Source organism: Staurois parvus, unplaced genomic scaffold (genome assembly GCF_062004578.1).
Source record: "Staurois parvus isolate SC_StPar_1 unplaced genomic scaffold, SC_StPar_1.0 ptg000581l, whole genome shotgun sequence".
In the NCBI taxonomy this organism is placed as follows: Eukaryota; Metazoa; Chordata; class Amphibia; order Anura; family Ranidae; genus Staurois; species Staurois parvus.
In genome coordinates this window covers 4,372,714-4,392,205 of record NW_028318377.1, presented here as the reverse complement: position 1 = coordinate 4,392,205, position 19,492 = coordinate 4,372,714, and the positions used below count along the sequence as shown (strand labels likewise).

The window sequence follows — 19,492 nt, the reverse complement described above, 5'->3', positions numbered from 1 at the left end:
AATGCCCTTGTGGGTGGGTGTCAGTCTGGAGGAATGGGTGTTTTTAGGCAGTCTTCATTTTCATGTAAACCTCCCTAGGTAACGCCCACATATGATGCTAAGCCTCCATGAATAAAAGAACTGAAAACCAATAAATGAAAGGGCATTAAGGCTGGGGAGAAAAGTCTAGAATACTGGGCATCCTCCGGCCAGGAAATGAGACAGGCTCTGACTTATTGCAACTTTCAATGCACATTGTGACAAGCTAACAGTGTGCAGTGAAATCAGCGTAAGCTCTCAGTACAGGAGAGGATCAACTGTGCAAGACTGAAAGGAAGGCTGGCGTTCAGCTTTAATACATTTGCCCCAGGCAAAAGAGAAATTGTTACTCTGAGAATTGGTACAATAAAATATTTATAAAGCAATCACAATCTACATGTCATTGTAATAAACCTGCAGGCTATGAAGTAGAATTTGAGCAAAAACTATATTTGTAGCTTTTTAGATCAGGAAAGGGTTGGAACCTTTAGCAGCCTTTTATTTCTGCCCCCCTAATAGAAAAACAATGACACAGTAACACAATACAAGCAGCCTGGGGACCTGACTTTATTCTGATGCAGATAGGCAATACAGCCTGGTCACTTCCCCACCCTCAACCTGTGATTGGTCTGTGAAAGAGCAGCAACAGACAGATGAGGTCGCCTCTTCTCCTCTCAGCCCTATCAGCATATTTAAACTAGGTGTTTTATGGGCAGGTCACCCAGGTTATGTTTCAAGTCGTACCCTTCCAGCCACTTCTCTCTTTGATCCTAGATACTATTGTTTTACCTGACTTATGGCCTTCTATGGGTGAGTTGGACTGAATCTTGTTACTTCTGGACCTCATATGTCATATTGAGGCTCGGTTAGTATGTGAAAACAAGGCATGAATATTACCATCTATTTTCCAATGAGAAGCTTGGGTACGATTTTAAAACAAGGCTTGGTTATGATGATTACGATATAAAGTCGCGATGACGCAGTATGGCGCCCGTACCCTCGGAAGAAATCTTTTGATGATGAAACGCGTCGGGCGGAACTTCCTAATGATGTTATTGTGCTCCTAGAAGTGTTTGCAATCTGGCTTAGTAACTATTAGTTTTGTGCATTTATTTTATTCAAATGTGAGTGCACTTTTATCTGCAAAGAAATGTTTTAAAAAGATGTTTTTCACTATGGAAAGGTCTCTGTGTGTTTATCTTGGATGAATACACCAATTATATTTGAATATTACTATTGGGGAATTGGCTTTGTTTAAGAGCTGTAAGAGACCATCAACGTCCATGAGGCCATTCTAGAGCGCCGCGAGGCCATTCTAGAGCTCCGCAAGACCATTCTAGAGTGCTGCAAGACCATTCTAGAGCTCTGCGAGACCATTCTAGAGCGTTGTGAGGCCATTCTAGAGCGCTGCGAGGCCATTCTAGTGCACTACGACGCCATTCTAGAGTGCCACGAGACCATTCTAGAGCGCTGCGAGGCCATTCTAGAGTGCTGCAAGACCATTCTAGAGCACTACGAGGCCATTCTAGAGTGCCGCGAGACCATTCTATAGCACTGCAAGACCATTCTTATTTTAAGATGGTCAATATGAGCTGGCCAATTGGTTTTCACTTTGAGTGAAGCTGAATGCGAAGGATCAATGCTCGTTATGTCCGGGGGTAGGGGTATAAGGTGTAATACTTCCCCTATTCCTCGCTCTAGCATTGTTCTCTCCAATGCTCCAGGTTGTGGGCGGGCCTCCCGCTCCTTATACACAGTGCAGGGCTGTTGCTCCTACATTGTATGCAAATGCCAGCTGTAGTGCCTAAGGCTCTGTTCACACTTGTGCGACTCCAAAAGCACACTCCAGTGCAACTTTGGAGGGCGACTTTTAATCCAGTGAGCCCGACTATACAGTGAGCCCGACTATAGCCGGGATCCGGGGAGAGCGGAGAGGAGGGAGTACAGCGGGAGTCCGAGGGCCAGTGCGGAGCAACCAAGAACCCCGGGAGCCCCGCGGAGCTGATCGTCACTTCCCATGCATCCAAGAGGGAGCCTGAAGAGTCCGGCTGAAAGGTGAGAACCGGCCAAGTCTACGGAACAGCTGCATCCATCCAGTTACCGGGCCATGAGGGATATGCTGACCAGATCTGACCAGACCAGGATGATGATACAGGAGGCCTAGTGATAATTTTACACAAATGCGCATAAAGATTGCGTATCTGGTGAGTGCGCAGTCTTTATATTTTATCACCTGATGGTCCTGTATATTGGACGTCTGAAGATCACCCTGGATCTTAAGAGCACTCCTTCACTGGACTGTTTTTCACTCTCTTCACCTGGAGCCACCATATAGTGGCATTACTAATTTACAGTCACTGTTCACTATTGTGTAATTATTATTTGTTTGGTTATACAGCGCTGCACCTCCCTGTTCACATATATGCTATTGAAGGTTTGATACGGTGCCTTTTGGGTGTACAGCTGCTGCTTATTATACATTATATACTATCACATAAGCGCTCACTTATCCTCTGTTTTTCTTGACTTTTAATCCGACTTTGATGTGACTTTACACTCTCTGGCACTCAAGTCACATCAAAGTAGTGTGGGAACCTGTGCAAAGTTGCAGCAACTGTGTCGCATACATCAGAACAGGTGCCATTGAAAACAATGGGTCTGCAACGTGTCATGCGACTTTATGTGTCCAAAGTCGCATCATAAGTTGCACAAGTATGATTGAAGCCTTAGAGAAGAGTCTGCATGGGGCCAGTCAAGCAGCATGGAGGGAACCTGCCAGAGTCGAGAATAATTTTATAGGCCTCATTCACACCTGAGTGATTTTTATGTGCAAATTGAAGCTTCACCAAAGGCGCTTCATAATTCAGCACAAGGATTTTTAGGCATATTCAGCGGTGGTCGCAGGGGTGGACTGACAACTCATGGGGCCCCCGGGCAATAGGGGATCATGGGGCCCCTGTGTCCTTGCCCAAACTCAAATAAGCCTATGAAAAAGGTACCAGGGGCATCTCATGGGGCCCCCTACTGACCCCGGGCCCTCGGGCAGTGCCCGAGTTTCCAAATGGTCAGTCTGCCCCTGGGTGGTCGTTTACATCTGAGCATAGTGCCACTTGGAACTTGAGGTCTCATACACACCTGAGTATTTTGTTGCATGTCCCTGACACGTGATGGCACTCAGTAAGAAGAATCCCGGTGTCTTCCGTGGTGCCCGTTCACCTCTGAGCATTGTGCTGCTCAAAAAAGATGTGAGCTTTTTCAAGAAGAATTGTGTATTATTCCCCATAGCCCTTAATGGATGAGCCTGAAAAATGCATGTTATGTACATTTTGCTGCCATTCCCATAATAAAATCTATAGTACCATTAAGGCCTGGTTCACACCTATGTGTTTTTTAGTGCATTTTGTAAATATCACTACAGTTCATTTAACATGGTTTCCTATGGGACACATTCACACCTATGCATTTTTCAGCCGCTGCATGTTTGGAAAGGGTCAAGGATTTTTTTAAACGCAACACAGTGCATTTTTGGTTCAATAGACGTCAATGGACATGTGGGAGAAATACAGGTAGTGCGGTTTTTATGAAATTTATATACGTTTTTGTTGTGTTTTTAACTTGTATAAAAAAAGAAAAATGCAAAACGCATCTAAAAACGTGCAAAATGGCAAAACGTACTGCAGAAACAAATCAAAAGCAAACTGCATAGGTGTGAACCAGGCCTTACATATGATCCTGCCCCAAAGAAGCTCCTGTACAGCACATGGCTTCTAAAATGTAAAAAAACATTTTTTAAAAAGCCTCAAAAGCTCCTGAATACAGTGACTGGAGCCTGAAGTTTGTTGCTCAGAAAAGTCCATATGCTTCATTAAATATTCATGATGTTCAGTGGTAGCTGTTCACACCTGAGTGTACTGTCATTTGAGACCTCATTCCCACTGGAGGATTTTGTTGTATTTTATATCCTATTGTCTATTGGAGTCCATTTACATCTGAGCATTGTGCTACTTGTAGCTTGATGCCTGTCACTTAAAAAGTACATGAGCTTTTTCAGGCAGGCCCTATAGACTTTAACATAAGTGCTTGAAAAATGCATGAAAAAAGGGCAAAAAACACTTGTTAAGCATTTTTTTCAGGCACTCTCATAATAAAAGTCCATGAGGTCAGAAATGCACGGTCCTGCCCCAAAGAAGCATGAAAAATGCATGTTATATCCATTTTCAGCTATTCCTATAATAAAAGTCTATGGGACCATAAACATATGATCCTGCTCAAAGAAGCTCCTGTACAGCACATTGCTTCTAAAAACCTGCAAAAAAATGAATGGAACCCAATAGACTTCAATAGGAGCACCTGATAAACGTATGAGAAGACATGTAACTTGCTTTCCTGCCTAGTAACCATCTTTCCATTGGTTAAAAAGAATGTAAGATGCTTAAGCCTGAAATTCATGCATAAACTCTCCAAAAAAGTCCAAAAAGTGACTAAAGACATCACACATTTTTGACCCAATAGACCCAATGAGAGAACCTTAAAATTGTATGAGAATGCACACAAGTCTACTTCTTTCCTAGTATCCAGCTTTCCATTGGTTAAAAAACCCCCAAAAACACTCAAGCCTGAAATGTGTACAAGAGCACTCAAAAAAGACCAAAAAGCAACCAAAGAAATCACACATTATGGACCCAATATAATTTAATGAAAGAAACCTTAAAAATGTACGAGAATGCACATAACTTGTCTTCTTGCCTAGTAAGCAGCTTTCCATGGGTTAAAAAAAAAAAATTCTCAAGCTTGAAATGCGTGCAAAAAGGCCCCAAAAGTACAAAATGATCAAAGTGATCAAATATTCTGAACCCAGAAGACTTCAATGGGAGCACCTGAAAAACGTGTGTAACTGACCTTCTTGCCTAGTAACCATCTTTCCATTGGTTGAAAAGAATGGAAAACGCTCACGCTCACATTCAAGTACAAACTCTCCAAAAAGTTCAAAAAGTGACCCAAGATATCACACATTTTGGATCCAATAGACTTCTATGGGAGCACCCTAAAAATGTATACTAATGCACATAACTTGCCTTCTTGCCTAGTAACCAGCTTTCCATTGGTTAAAAAGAATAAATATGCTCAAGCCCAGGGGCGGACTGACCTTTCGAGCACTCGAGCACTGCCTGAGGGCCCGGGGTCAGTAGGGGGCCCCATGAAATGCCCCTGGTACCTTTTTCATAGGCTTTTTTGTGTGTGGGCAAGGACACAAGGGCTCCATGATCCCCTATTGCCCGGGGGCCCCATGAGTTGTCAGTCCGCCCCTGCTCAAGCCTGAAATGCGTGCAAAAATGCCCCCAAAAGTCCAAAAAGCAACCAAGGATGTCACACATTTTGGACCCAATAGACTTCAATGGGAGCACCTGTAAAACCTGACAATGCAGGTAACTTGTCTAGTAACCAGCTTTGCATTGGTTAAAAATCATAAAACATGCTCAAGCCTAAAATGCGTGCAAAAACGTCCGTACAAATGCTTAAAAAAAAAGAGTCTTAAAAAGCGACCAAAGATGCTTAGCTCATGTATGAAGGGGCCTTCTTGCACCGTATTCCTCTATCCATAGACTTAGTGAGCATTTAACCTTTGTAATGTGGAGGGTGGGGGAACCCACCACAAGCAGAGCTTTTTTTTCTGCCTGGAGTGCGTCTCTAACGCCCGATCCTTGGTCTTATCATCATATCATTATTTTCCCTCAAGATCTCCAAGCTGCAAACTTTCATCATGCCCTCCCCGGGAAGAGTTTGAGGAACATGAGGATCATTCAATAAGATGAAAGTGGTGGTAGAAGAGGACAAAACGCTGCATCTCTGCCATGAAGAGGAAAAAAAAAAAAAATTAACGGAAAAAAAAAATCTGCTACTTACAGTGCATGCATGCGTCCATTCACATCATGACTTCTGCTTTCCATGAACACCAGGACAACGAGGAAGAAGAATCTCAGCGGAGGAGGATTAAGAGGAGAGGAGATCTAAATGTCACTGAATGAGGCTCCTTGCTTTCCGTGATCCTCGGAGATGTGTGACGCCTGAACCTGGCAGCATGTTAGTGACCGGCTCTGAAGACATCACTCTCCTTTCCTCGACGCCTTTGCTTTCACGCCGACATCCAGCCCAAAACAAATTCCTATTCTCATCGCCGGCTAATGAACTCACCTCCCGAAGAATCCTCTTATAATTTCTGCCGAGCACCCTGCACCGCGAGGCACACACTCGCCGCTGTGGGCAGCGCCAAATCGTTAACTATTTATGTCTCCTGCTGATAATGAATCAATGTGGACTTCTCCTGACAGTCATTCTTTGCTTGTCTCTTCCATCTTTGCCGATCGGCACTGTAGCTGGTGAGAAAGCGTGTTCACTCAATCTCTCCGCATCCACCCCTTCACACTATAGTTCAATCTACTCTGGTGTACGTTAACCTCATCCCTTCCAAACTGTAGAAGGATCCATGGCGACCATGGAGGGGTTAATTGGCAAAGTAGCCTTCAACGAGCAAATATGATATCCAAAACGCAAACCACTAAGCATTGATAGACGAGCGGCTGCCAGAGTCGAGTATGTGAAATTTTGCAAGCAATGCAAAAGATTCAAGCCGCACACATTTGGCGAGTTATTCAACTCCACCCAAAACTGATATCAGGTACTTAGGTGCTGATTTCCCTACAGTGATTTATGCGTCCATCCTCTTCCACTTTTATCTTTTAGGGCACATTCACATCAGCAGCATTGGACTGCAAACGGACAAAGCAAGTTGCTTTATGTCCTATGCTCCTAGATTGCTCAAGATTATATCCTCCTAGATTATATCCTCCTAGATTGTATCCTCCTAGATTATATCCTCCTAGATTGTATCCTCCTAGATTGTATCCTCCTAGATTATATCCTCCTAGATTGTATCCTCCTAGATTATATCCTCCTAGATTATATCCTCCTAGATTGTATCCTCCTAGATTGTATCCTCCTAGATTATATCCTCCTAGATTATATCCTCCTAGATTGTATCCTCCTAGATTGTATCCTGCTAGATTATATCCTCCTAGATTGTATCCTCCTAGATTGTATCCTCCTAGATTGTATCCTGCTAGATTATATCCTCCTAGATCAGGGGTCTGCAACCTTTAAGACATAAAGAGCCACTTGGACCCGTTTCCGAGAGGGAAAAAAAGACTGGGAGCCGCAAAACCATTGCAACATTTAAAACAAATCCGACACTGCATATATTGCAAAAAACGCTCTGGTCATGAAGGGGGTTTAAGGGCCCAGTAAGCAAAGGGTTAATCAGGGCCACAGTGTATCGTCATAATCACAATCATAGCCTTAGGTCAGTGGTGGGCAACCTTTTTTTTCGACTGAGCCAAATCTCGCCAAAACCACGATTGAAATTTATTTTGAGAGAAACATTTTTAAAACTGAAAATACATCCCCCATATAGTAATTCATCCCCCATATAGTAATTCATCCCCCATATAGTAATTCATCCCCCATAGTAATTCATCCCCCCTATAGTAATTCATCCCCCATATAGTAATTCATCCCCCATAGTAATTCATCACCTGGTGGGCAGTGTGCTCCGGAGCCGCAGGAAAGGTGAAAAAGAGCCGCATGCGGCTCCGGAGCCGCGGGTTGCCGACACCCGTCCTAGATTATATCCTCCTAGATTGTATCCTCCTAGATTGTATCCTGCTAGATTATATCCTCCTAGATTGTATCCTCCTAGATTGTATCCTCCTAGATTGTATCCTCCTAGATTGTATACTCGAAAGAGTAGGGCCCTCGATCCCCTCGTGTTTTGTTTTGTTACTGTATTGTCTCATGTTCTGTCCCCCACTATAATGTACAGCGCTGAGCAAACCTTTTAGCGCTGTATAAATACTGCATAATAATAATAATAATATGCAGGGGCAAACTGACCATTTGGAAACTAGGGCACTGCCCGAGGGCCCGGGGTCAGTAGGGGGGCCCCTACTGACCCCGGGCCCTCGGGCAGTGCCCTAATGAGTTTAAATACTTGTCTGCTCAGGTCAGGGGCGGACTGACCATTTGGAAACTCGGGCACTGTCGAGGACCCGGGGTCAGTAGGGGGCCCCATGAGATTCCCCTGGTACCTTTTTCATAGGCTTTTTTGAGTTTGGGCAAGGACACAGGGGCCCCATGATCCCCTATTGCCCGGGGGCCCCATGAGTTGTCAGTCCGCCCCTGGTCCTATGGCGTTAGCTGAAATGAGTGCATTGGTGCGCACTATTAAAAAAAAAAAGTTGAATTTTTGCATGGCATGTTCTGATGAGCTGTATTGCATCAAATTACATCAAAGTAAAAAAAAAATAAGTACTGCAATGCAGTTTAAGGACACATTGCAGCATGTTATTGCACATCATGCTCATTATGCACACAGTAAGGGCTCATTCTCGCGGGCAAAAAAAGCTGCGCACAGTGTATACTTTTGTACCCATCTAAACGCAGAACTATTGTAGTAATCAATGAGCCCATACACACAGCTGTGTCTACAGGCAAAAATGTGTGCTGCGTTTAGCCGTGCACAAGAAAAGTACGCCACAACTGCATCCAGGGCCACACAGATGTGCAGACTTTACACGTGTGTGTGCATAAATGCATATGCGCATACATGCGTAGTCATTTGTTGGAATGAAAAAAAAATTGTATGTGTCTAAACGCCACATGCGTACTTTGGGCGTGTAAGAATGTGAGTTTGTGCAGAAATAATGCATATGCCTATGTGAATGAGCCCTAACGTGTTTTGTGCAATGTGAATGAGCCCTCACAAGTGGCTCCAACATACTGATTTAACAATGGGGGGGGCGTGGCACAGCGGCATGACATTGACTGTAGCTATAGGGCAGAACTTGGAACTCTTACAAACAATTAACATTAGTGTTCCCAATAGATAGAAGAAGCTACTGTGTGCCTCAATGTGCCACCAGCAATGCAAAACTGAAATGTCAGTTTAGTGCGGAGTTGAATTTTTACTCTCATTAAAAATGTTGTCACATATAGAGGTTTTCTCAGATTTTGTAATATCTGTATTATTTTTGAAGGAAACAAATTCTACAACATTAATATGCTATTAGGAACGCTTTTGGAACCTGGGCCATCCCGGCTCATCAACTCCTGGGAGTGCAGAAATCCCAATAAGTAGGGATGAGCTCTCACCATTTGTTGTTCTTGTTCAGAGATTTGCCAGTAAATGGCCAGTCTCTGTGAAGAGGTGAGGTCAGAGAACTCTGATGTGAAGGGGGATGTGGACTGAGAACTCTGTTATGAATGGGAGGGCATCGGGAACGCTGATGTGAAGGGGTAGGGTCTGAGAACTCTGATGTGAAGGGGTGGGGACTGAGAGCTCTGATGTGAAGGGGGGCACCGAGAACTCTGAAGTGAAGGGGGTGGGTGCTGAGAGCTCTGATGTGAAGGGTGGGGACTGAGAAGTCTGATGTGAAGGGTGGAGGGCTAAGAACTCTTATGTGAAGGGGGAAGGTTGAGAACTGTGATGTAAAGTTGGGACTGAGAACTCTGATGTGAATGGGGGACTGAGAACTCTGATGTGAAGGGACAAGGACTGAGAACTCTGATGTGAATGGAGTGGAGACTGAAAACTCTGATGTGAATGGAGTGGGGACTGAGAACTCTGATGGGAAGGGGTGAGGGCTGAGAACTCTAATGAGAAGGGGTGAGGACTGAGAATTCTGAAGTACAGGGCTGGGGCCTGAGAACTCTGATGTGAAGGGTGAGGCCTAAGAACTCTGAAGTGAAGAGGTGGGGGCTGAGAAATCTGATATGAAGGGAGGAGGATATGGAGAACTGTGATGTCAAGGGGTGGAGGCTGAGAACTCTGATGTGAAGGGGGGTAGGACTGAGAACTCTGATGTGAAGGGGCAAGCTAAGAGCTCTGATATGAAGGGGTGGGACTGAGAGCTCTGATGTAAAGGGGGGAGACTGAGAACTCAGATCTGAAGGTGGGCAAAGTGAGATCTCTGACATGAAGGGGTGGGAGCTGAGAGCTCTGATGTGAATGAGTGGGGACTGAGAACTCTGATGTGAAGGAGTGGGGCCTGATAACTCTGATGTGAAGGAGTGGGGCCTGTGAACTCTGATGTGAAGGAGTGGGGCCTGAGAACTCTGATGGGAAGGATTGGGGACTGAGAACTCTGATGTGAAGGAATGGGGCCTGAGAACTCTGATGTGAAGGAGTGGGGACTACGTACTCTGATGTGAAGGTTTGGGGGCTGAGAACTCTGATGTGAAAGAGTGCGGACTGAGAACTCTGATGTGAAGGAGTGGGGACTGAGAACTCTGATGTGAAGGTGTGGGGACTGAAAACTCTAATGTGAAAGAGTGGGGACCGCATACTCTGATGTGAAGGAGTGGGGACTGCGTACTCTGATGTGAAGGTGTAGGGACTGCGTACTCTGATGTGAAGGTGTGGGGACTGAGAACTCTGATGTGAAGGAGTGGGGACTGAGAACTCTGATGTGAAGGTGTGGGGTCTGAGAACTCTGATGTGAAGGAGTGGGGGCTGAGAACTCTGATGTGAAGGATTGGGGACTGAGAACTCCGATGTGAAGGAGTGGGGACTGAGAACTCTGATGTGAAGGAGTGGGGACTGAGAACTTTGAAGTGAAGGAGTGGGGACTGAGAACTCTGATGTGAAGGAGTGGGGACTGAGAACTCTGATGTGAAGGAGTGGGGACTGAGAACTTTGAAGTGAAGGAGTGGGGGCTGAGAACTTTGAAGTGAAGGAGTGGGGACTGAGAACTCTGAAGTGAAGGAGTGGGGACTGAGAACTCTGAAGTGAAGGAGTGGGGCCTGAGAACTCTGATGTGAAGGAGTGGGGACTGAGAACTCTGATGTGAAGGAGTGGGGACTGAGAACTCTGAAGTTGCTTCACTCCCTATAAGGTCCCCGACTCTGAGAAAGTCTTAGTCCAGACAGATCTCCAAACTCCTATCCAGGTGAGTAAAGCTGTCCATACACAAAGTGCATTTCATCCGCTTCCTGATCATGTGGCTAAAATTGAACCTATGATTTGCTCCGTCTACGCCCTCACACCCGACATCCTTTGACCTGAAAATTGAGGGAGCGCGGTGGAAAGTTCTTGGCCGAACAATGGCCAATCAAATGCAATCACTGGTTGGGTATTTTGACAGCCGACACCTGCCAGAAGCAAGTAGCTGTCAGATGAGATTCCTCCATCTAAACTGTGTACCGTGGATGGTGGAATTAATAGATTTCTCTTGGGTTGATCAAGAAAAATCTTACAGTGTATGGCCAGATTTAGTCATAAATTGATGACAGCCGTGAAGCTTGAGCCATTGGCCATATGTCAGAGGTAGAACCTCAAAAATCATATTGGTGGAGCTGTTCTGCCTCACTTTCATGTATTTTTTAGGTTTTGTATTGAACTGCATGAGACTATCACTTTTCTATAGTATGCTGACATCTAGTGGCAGTTCTGGACAACTGCAACTTGTTTACTATGTGATCTCTGTATTTTCCTCTGGCCTCCCCTCCTGTTTAGTGCTAGATAGTTTAACCCTAGCTAGACCCACCTCATTTCTTCCCTATTCCCTCAGTCAGTGTTAGTACTTCACAGAGACAGGGCTCAGGAATGCAACTTGTTTACTATGTGATCTCTGTATTTTCCTCTGACCTCCCCTCCTGTTTAGTGCTAGATAGTTTAACCCTAGCTAGACCCATCTTATTTCTTCCCTATTCCCTCAGTCAGCGTTAGTACTTCACAGAGACAGGGCTCAGGAATGTCATTGTCTTCTTACATTTCAAAAAACTGGAAAAACATCCCCTGTACTGCAATTAGCTGAAGTAAATTGCGTTGGGTTCACCTTCTGTATCTTAATGAAGAGTTACGCTGCCTATGGATGGTGCTAAGTCAGCAAGTGACCATACTGTCTGGGCAGACATGGTCTAAGGAACTATGACAATACACAAAGTGGAATTTGTAACAGAACAGGAGCAATGGACCCCAATAGGTGGAAGGTTGGTTAGCTGTAAGGTGAGATGGAACATAAGCTTCTATTCCTAAGAGTTTTACTGTAGGTCCATCTAGAATGATTAAGTTAAAACCAGGGGCGACTGACCAATTGGAAACTCAGGCACTCCCCGAGGGCCCGGGGTCAGTAGGGGGCCCCATGAGATGCCCCTGGTACCTTTTTCATAGGCTTTTTTGAGTTTGGGCAAGGACACAGGGGCCCCATGATCCCCTATTGTCCGGGGGCCCCATGAGTTGTCAGTCCGCCCTTGGTTAAAAGGTTAATGAACAAGCCATAGTAAAATGTCAGTCATAGAGATTTCTCAGGCCACATGTCAAACAAATACATTCAAAAAGCTATGTATAGGCATGTGGTCACAGCTTAGCAACAAGAACACACCAGCTCAGCCCTGAATATCTGCCTGTCTATGGCCGGCAGGACCTCCAATCCAATCAACCCTTCAAAGGAACTCAGCCAATGCCAGTGATATTCCACTCTGGGCATGAAAACGGTGACCATCACACACAAGACTCTAGTGGTAAAAACCTTTCGGTCAAACCAGTCCCTGGACTGCCCAATGGTAGCCAGAGATACTTAAAGCTGGGGTTTAGGAATGTCCATCTTGGACCAAGGTAAGTATGTATGTGCCATATATGTGGGATCCTTGTGGAAGCAGGAAATAAGTCCAATCAGAGAATGATTTGCATTCATTGGGAAAATACAAATGGCGCCTGTGCCGAGCAAGTGACCTCGTGTGTCCACCAGGGGCGGACTGACAACTCATGGGGCCCCCGGGCATTAGGGGATCATGGGGGCCCTGTGTCCTCACCCACACTCAAACCACACCCAAAAAAGCCTATGAAAGGTACCAGGGGCATCTCATGGGGCCCCTACTGACCCCGGGCCCTCGGGCAGTGCCTGAGTTCCCAAATGGTCAGTCCGCCCCTGGTGTCCACATTGCAGTCAGTCAGCACTGGACCTGTAAGCTAGTGGAGATCAGTAGTGTATCGGTCTCTTCTTCAGTGATTTTCACGATGATCCCGTAGGTATGGCACCTACATACTTATATGACTTCAAGCTGAAACAATGTAACAATTGCCATGCCTAGAATTCAGCCTTCAATCAATGTCGTCTCTTCAACTCGGGCACTGACCGAGGACCCAGGGTCAGTAGGGGGCCCCATGAGATGCCCCTGGTACCTTTTTCATAGGCTTTTTTGAGTTTGGGCAAGGACACAGGGGCCCCATAATCCCCTATTGCCCGGGGGCCCCATGAGTTGTCAGTCCGCCCCTGGTACACCTTGAACTGTTGATACAAGGCAGGATGGATCCATGGATACAAAAGAAAGCAGAAAGAGGGCTCACCAGCCTAGTGCATTATCGTAAAGAATATTTATTTAAAAGGATAAATAGTAGGTATCATACTCACCATGGACATATAAAACAAAGGCAAATCACAATAAACAGCGGTGTCCAATCCATAGCATAGAAATCCAAAACAATGGAACCGTGAACCTACAACTGGTTAACGTGTTTCGAGGACTTAGCCTCTTCCTCAGAGCCTCAGGATGGATCCATGCTTTCATGTTGTTTATGGCAAATTCTGACCCTACATCTACAGTGGGGATCGAAAGTTTGGGCACCCCAGCTAAAAATTTGTATTAATGTGCATAAAGAAGCCAAGGAAAGATGGAAAAATCTCCAAAAGGCATCAAATTACAGATTAGACATTCTTATAATATGTCAACAAAAGTTAGATTTTATTTCCATCATTTACACTTTCAAAATAACAGAAAACAAAACTGGCGTCTGCAAAAGTTTGGGCACCCTGCAGAGTTAATATCTTGTACTGCCCCCTTTGGCAAGTATCACAGCTTGTAAACGCTTTTTGTAGCCAGCCAAGAGTCTTTCAATTCTTGTTTGAGGTATCTTTGCCCATTCTTCCTTACAAAAGTCTTCCAGTTCTTTGAGATTTCTGGGCTGTCTGTCACGCACTGCTCTTTTAAGGTCTATCCATAGATTTTCAATTATGTTGAGGTCAGGAGATTGTGAAGGCCATGGCAAAACCTTCAGTTTACACCTCTTGATGTAATCCCCCGTGGATTTCGAGGTGTGTTTAGGATCATTATCCATTTGTAGGAGCCATCCTCTCTTTAACTTCAGCTTTTTGACAGATGGCATCAAGTTACCATCCAAAATTTGCTGAAATTTTATTGAATCCATTTTTCCTTCTACTCGTGAGATGTTCCCTGTGCCACTGGCTGCAACACAACCCCAAAGCATGATTGATCCAACCCCATGCTTAACAGTTGGACAGAGGTTCTTTTCATTAAATTCTGTGCCCCTTCTTCTCCAAACGTACCTTTGCTCATTCCGGCCAAAAAGTTCAATTTTAACCTCATCGGTCCACAGAACTTGTTTCCAAAATGCATCAGGCTTGTCTATATGTTCATTTGCAAAGTTCAAACGATGATTTTTGTGGTGAGGACGTAGAAGAGGTTTTCTTCTGATGACTCTTCCATGAAGACCATATTTGTACAAGTATCTCTTTATAGTGGAATAGTGTACCACAACTCCAGTGTCTGCCAGATCTTTCTGGAGGGATCGTGCAGTCAAACGTGGGTTTTGAATAGTTTTTCTCACAATCCTGCGAGCTGTTCTGTCTGATATTTTTCTTGGTCTTCCAGATCTTGCTTTAACTTCCACTGTTCCTGATGACTGCCATTTCTTAATTACATTCTGAACAGAGGATATTGACATCTGAAAACGCTTTGCTATCTTCTTATAGCCTTCTCCAGCTTTGTGAGCGTCAACTATTTTCAGTTTCAGTTTTCTAGACAACTGCTTAGAAGAACCCATGGTGCTGATTGTTGGGGCAAGGTCAGATGAGTCTGGGCATTTAAAACCTTTGAGATTGACATCACCTGGTCTGCCCAGACGATGATTGAGAACAATCCATGACACTGGCAGGTCTCAGCTTGGCAAAGGGGGCAGTGCATGCTATAAATTCTGCAGGGTGCCCTAACTTTTGAAGACGCCATTTTTTTGTTTTCTGTTATTTTGAAAGTGTAAATGATGGAAATAAAATCTAACTTTTGTTGACATATTATAAGAATGTCTAATCTGTAATTTGATGCCTTTTGGAGATTTTTCCATCTTCCCTTGGCTTCTTTATGCACATTAATACAAATTTTTAGCTGGGGTGCCCAAACTTTCGATTCCCACTGTACATGTTGCAGCAACCATCTGCCCATTATCCTCTGACCTCTGACATCAACAAGGCATTTTCATCCACACAACTGCCTCTTATTGGATATTTTCATTTTTTGGACCATTCTCTTGAAATACTCAGAGCACAACCATGCCACGTTCAAAGTCACTGAAATCTCCTTTCTTCCCCTTTCTGATGCTCAATGTGAACTTCAGCAAGTTGTCTTTGCCTCGTGTAGATGCCTATATGCATTGAGTTGCTGCCATGTGATTGGCTGATTAGCAATTTGTGTTACCAAGCAATTGAATAGGTGTACCTAATAAAGTGGCCAGTGAGTGTATAGGTAGCGCTGCGCCTATGATAACTATTAATACCTACACCCAGAATCATTGCCGAGTCAAAGTAGATCCAAACCCTAACTGGATGACAATTATTTTTCTGCAACACTGTGCATCAGAGACACGCGTCTTTGTTAAAGATTGTAAGCTCCCAGGATCAGGCCCTCCTAACCCTCTACCTGAGGTATTGCCATGAACATCAGATCAAGGGCAGTAATTCTAACACTAGAACTCCTCTGTAAATCTAAAATGGTAGCTTTTAAAGGCTTTTAAAGCGTTGGCTATAGATATTAAAAATGTTTGCAGTTTGTCGCCATTGCACGGGGCATGCACAGTTTTAAAGCATGTCATGTTTGGTATCTATTTACTCGGCATACCATTATCTTTTATATTTTACCAAATATATTGCGTTTTTGGGCATTAAAAGTAAAAAAAGTGTATTTATAACCCTCTTATATTGAACTGTATTGTTGTTGTATTGTCTCCCATTATATTGTACAGCGCTGAGCAAACTGTTGGCGCTATATAAATCCTGTATAATAATAATAATATATAAATCCTGTATAATAATAATAATAATACATAAATCCTGTATTATTATAATAATAATAATAATATATAAATCCTGTATAATAATATATAAATCCTGTATCATAATAATAATAATAATAATATATAAATCCTGTATAATAATAATAATAATATAAATCCTGTATAATAATAATAATAATATATAAATCCTATATAATAATATATAAATCCTGTATTATTATAATAATAATAATCTATAAATCCTGTATAATAATAATAATCTATAAATCCTGTATCACAATAATAATAATAATCTATAAATCCTGTAATATAATAATAATATATAAATCCTGTATAATAATAATAATAATAATCTATAAATCCTGTATCATAATAATAATAATAATCTATAAATCCTGTAATATTATAATAATAATAATATATAAATCCTGTATAATAATAATAATAATAATCTATAAATCCTGTATCATAATAATAATAATAATAATAATAATATATAAATCCTGTATAATAATAATATATAAATCCTGTATCATAATAATAATAATAATAATCTATAAATCCTGTAATATAATAATAATATATAAATCCTGTATAATAATAATAATAATAATCTATAAATCCTGTATCATAATAATAATAATAATCTATAAATCCTGTAATATTATAATAATATATAAATCCTGTATAATAATAATAATAATAATAATAATATATAAATCCTGTATCATAATAATAATAATAATATATAAATCCTGTATAATAATAATATATAAATCCTGTATAATAATATATAAATCCTGTATCATAATAATAATAATATATAAATCCTGTATAATAATAATATATAAATCCTGTATCATAATAATAATAATATATAAATCCTGTATATTAATAATAATAATAATATATAAATCCTGTATCATAATAATAATAATATATAAATCCTGTATAATAATAATAATATATAAATCCTGTATCATAATAATAATAATATATAAATCCTGTATATTAATAATAATAATATATAAATCCTGTATAATAATAATAATAACCAGATTGTATAGTGTATGGCCGCTGAAGAACCCTTCTCTGTATGAATTAGGACATAATCCATGCTGGTGTATTCACTAAAAAAAAAAACCTCACTAACGCCGCGCTAAATTCCGTCACCGCCAGAACGCTCTGTGCATTTTCACGGAACCCAGGCACACAAGTAATGTGTCTATAAAAAAATAGAAGTGTGATTGATGTGTGTGGGGAGAACCCCCCCCCCCCCCCCCCCTCCTTTATTACGTCTCTCTTTTCGGATGACAATAAGCGACTAACAAAAGGCTTGGAATGGATTAGAAGGCGGCAGGGGGTGGGAACCTTGGAGATTTTCTTCCTCCTCTCAATCAATGGATGGACAAGTAAAGTATGGACAGCTCGCCGCCTTCACTGAAAACATTCTTCTACATTCCCCACCAAACTCTCCAGCAGCAGCGGCGGCGGTGGCACCACCTCCCCATCCTCCCCGGAAAAATAACAATAATAATAATAATAACAGCGGGATCATCATTACAGGCGTAGCGGCGGCAGCAACGCTGATCGACAGGGGGATGCAGAGGGAAGGAAAATAAAAAAGGAAAAGAGAACATCAAGCCGGGGAGAATCAAGCATGACAGGCATGGTGAAGAGGAGGAAAGCGGGGAGGGGGGGGGACATGAATAAACAAAAATATGGCGAGTGGCTTCAGGTTGTCAGACTGTCAGAGGGGTTTTTTTTTCCCCCATCAGGCTTTTGTTAGGAGCAGAACGGTCATTTGCATGGAGAGATCCAACAGGGAGATTGCCCTCCTTCGCTCTGCCGAGGAACGCGCTCGGTCCTCAGACCCATGGGGGGTAAAAGAAGGGGACTGGTTGGGGGGATTGGCAGGGGGGTGTCAAGAGGAGGGGAGGATGTTGGGGTGGAGGTTGGGGGGGGTTAATGGAGAGGAATGCACGGCTAACCTTTGGAACGCTGCCCCAGCCGGAGTTGGATGTGTGTCGCGCTCGCTCTGTACACCGCTCTGCTGTACACTGACAAGATCACTGCGAGATTATTAACAAGTCCATGCTGCTATGTGCACCACCTTACTCCTGGCTCAGCTCGCCTGCACAGGCGCTGCCGGGGACACGCACACTTGGGCAAAGTTTGGCGATGGGTGCGCGAGGAGGGGGGGGGCTGCATTCTTGGGAGGGGGGTACCTACTGCTCCTAATCAGCTGGGGGGGGGGGGTTGCTAGACACTTTTTAGGGTTACAGTGTATCGGTAGCCAAAACTTTTTTTTTTTTTATGTTCTTGCAAACTTCATCCCCAGTCCGAAATTTAACAAAAAGTACAAAAAGTCACCCCCCCCCCCCCCCCCCCCAGCAGCAAATCAAACCTGCAGAATAAAAAGTTGTCACTATGCCGTTGAATGCAGAATTAAATCTTACATTTGTTTTTTTTAAATACTGATTTTTATGGCCCTATTAGACTACATTTAGACGTGCGTTTAAATTCTGTTGTCCTCTGAAGAGCAATCCGCACTCAGATCTCTTTTCAGATGAGATGTGACACTTCCTTACCACCTGTTTTAACCCCATTTTTAGCCAACATACCTGTCACAGCTGTGTGAATTGTGCACAATTGCGTGGAGCTTGCAGCACGTCACCATACACTTGAATGGGTCACGTTTGGCTGGCTTGCTACCTGTTGATTACTAAATATTGGATAGTTTTTGCCCTGGATGCAAAGTGAAGCATCACGACCACCCCGTCCGCTGCCATTGAGACTTGAAGCGGCGTTCCACCCAAAAGTGGAAGCTCCGTTTTTCTGCCTCCTCCCCCCCTCCACTGTCTGATTTGGTACCTTTTGCCTTTTGGGGGGGGGAGAATGGAATGGACACCCTGATTTTGAGCTTGAAGTTCCCCCCAAAGCCCTCTGGGACACTTTGCAGTTCCCAGAGGACAGCAGCCCATTCACAAATCGCAGTGTGCTTTGCGCATGCGCAGTAGGATACATGGTGTGAAGCCGCAAGGCTTCACTGCTGGCCTCCCTGAGTCAAGATGGCGGCACCAGCACCCGACAGCCGACTGAATAATTGGCTCAGGGTGAGGACATCACTGGATCCCTGGACAGGTAAGTGCTCTAATATTAACAGCAGCTACAATATTTGTAGCTGCTGACTTTGAATTTTTTTTTGGGGGGTGGGGGCCGCAACGCCGCTTTAACAGGAGCACTAAAATCGTCACTCAGCTGCATGTTTTTCTTGGGAGGGGGGTGCCTACTGCTCCTAATCAGCTAGGGGGGGGTGTTCCTTAGGTAGGGGTTGCT

At 43.4% G+C, this 19,492-nt stretch overlaps 1 protein-coding gene across 3 annotated transcripts in view; it reads right to left on the bottom strand.

Moving 5' to 3' along the window:
* Positions 1-18,260, bottom strand: part of CTBP1 (C-terminal binding protein 1) — a 761,506-nt gene extending 743,246 nt beyond the window's left edge. The window contains exon 1 of one of the 3 annotated variants that reach the window (XM_089692285.1): positions 18,145-18,260. Coding sequence is in view for 2 of the 3 variants with exons in the window: in XM_089692284.1 (XP_089548410.1) it covers positions 5,923-5,941 (19 nt within the window). In the remaining variant the exon portion in view is untranslated. Of the gene's footprint in view, positions 1-5,922; positions 6,380-18,144 lie in introns of those variants that run through there. The other 2 variants (XM_089692284.1, XM_089692283.1) reach the window with 2 other exon arrangements.
* Positions 18,261-19,492: the final 1,232 nt, after the last annotated feature.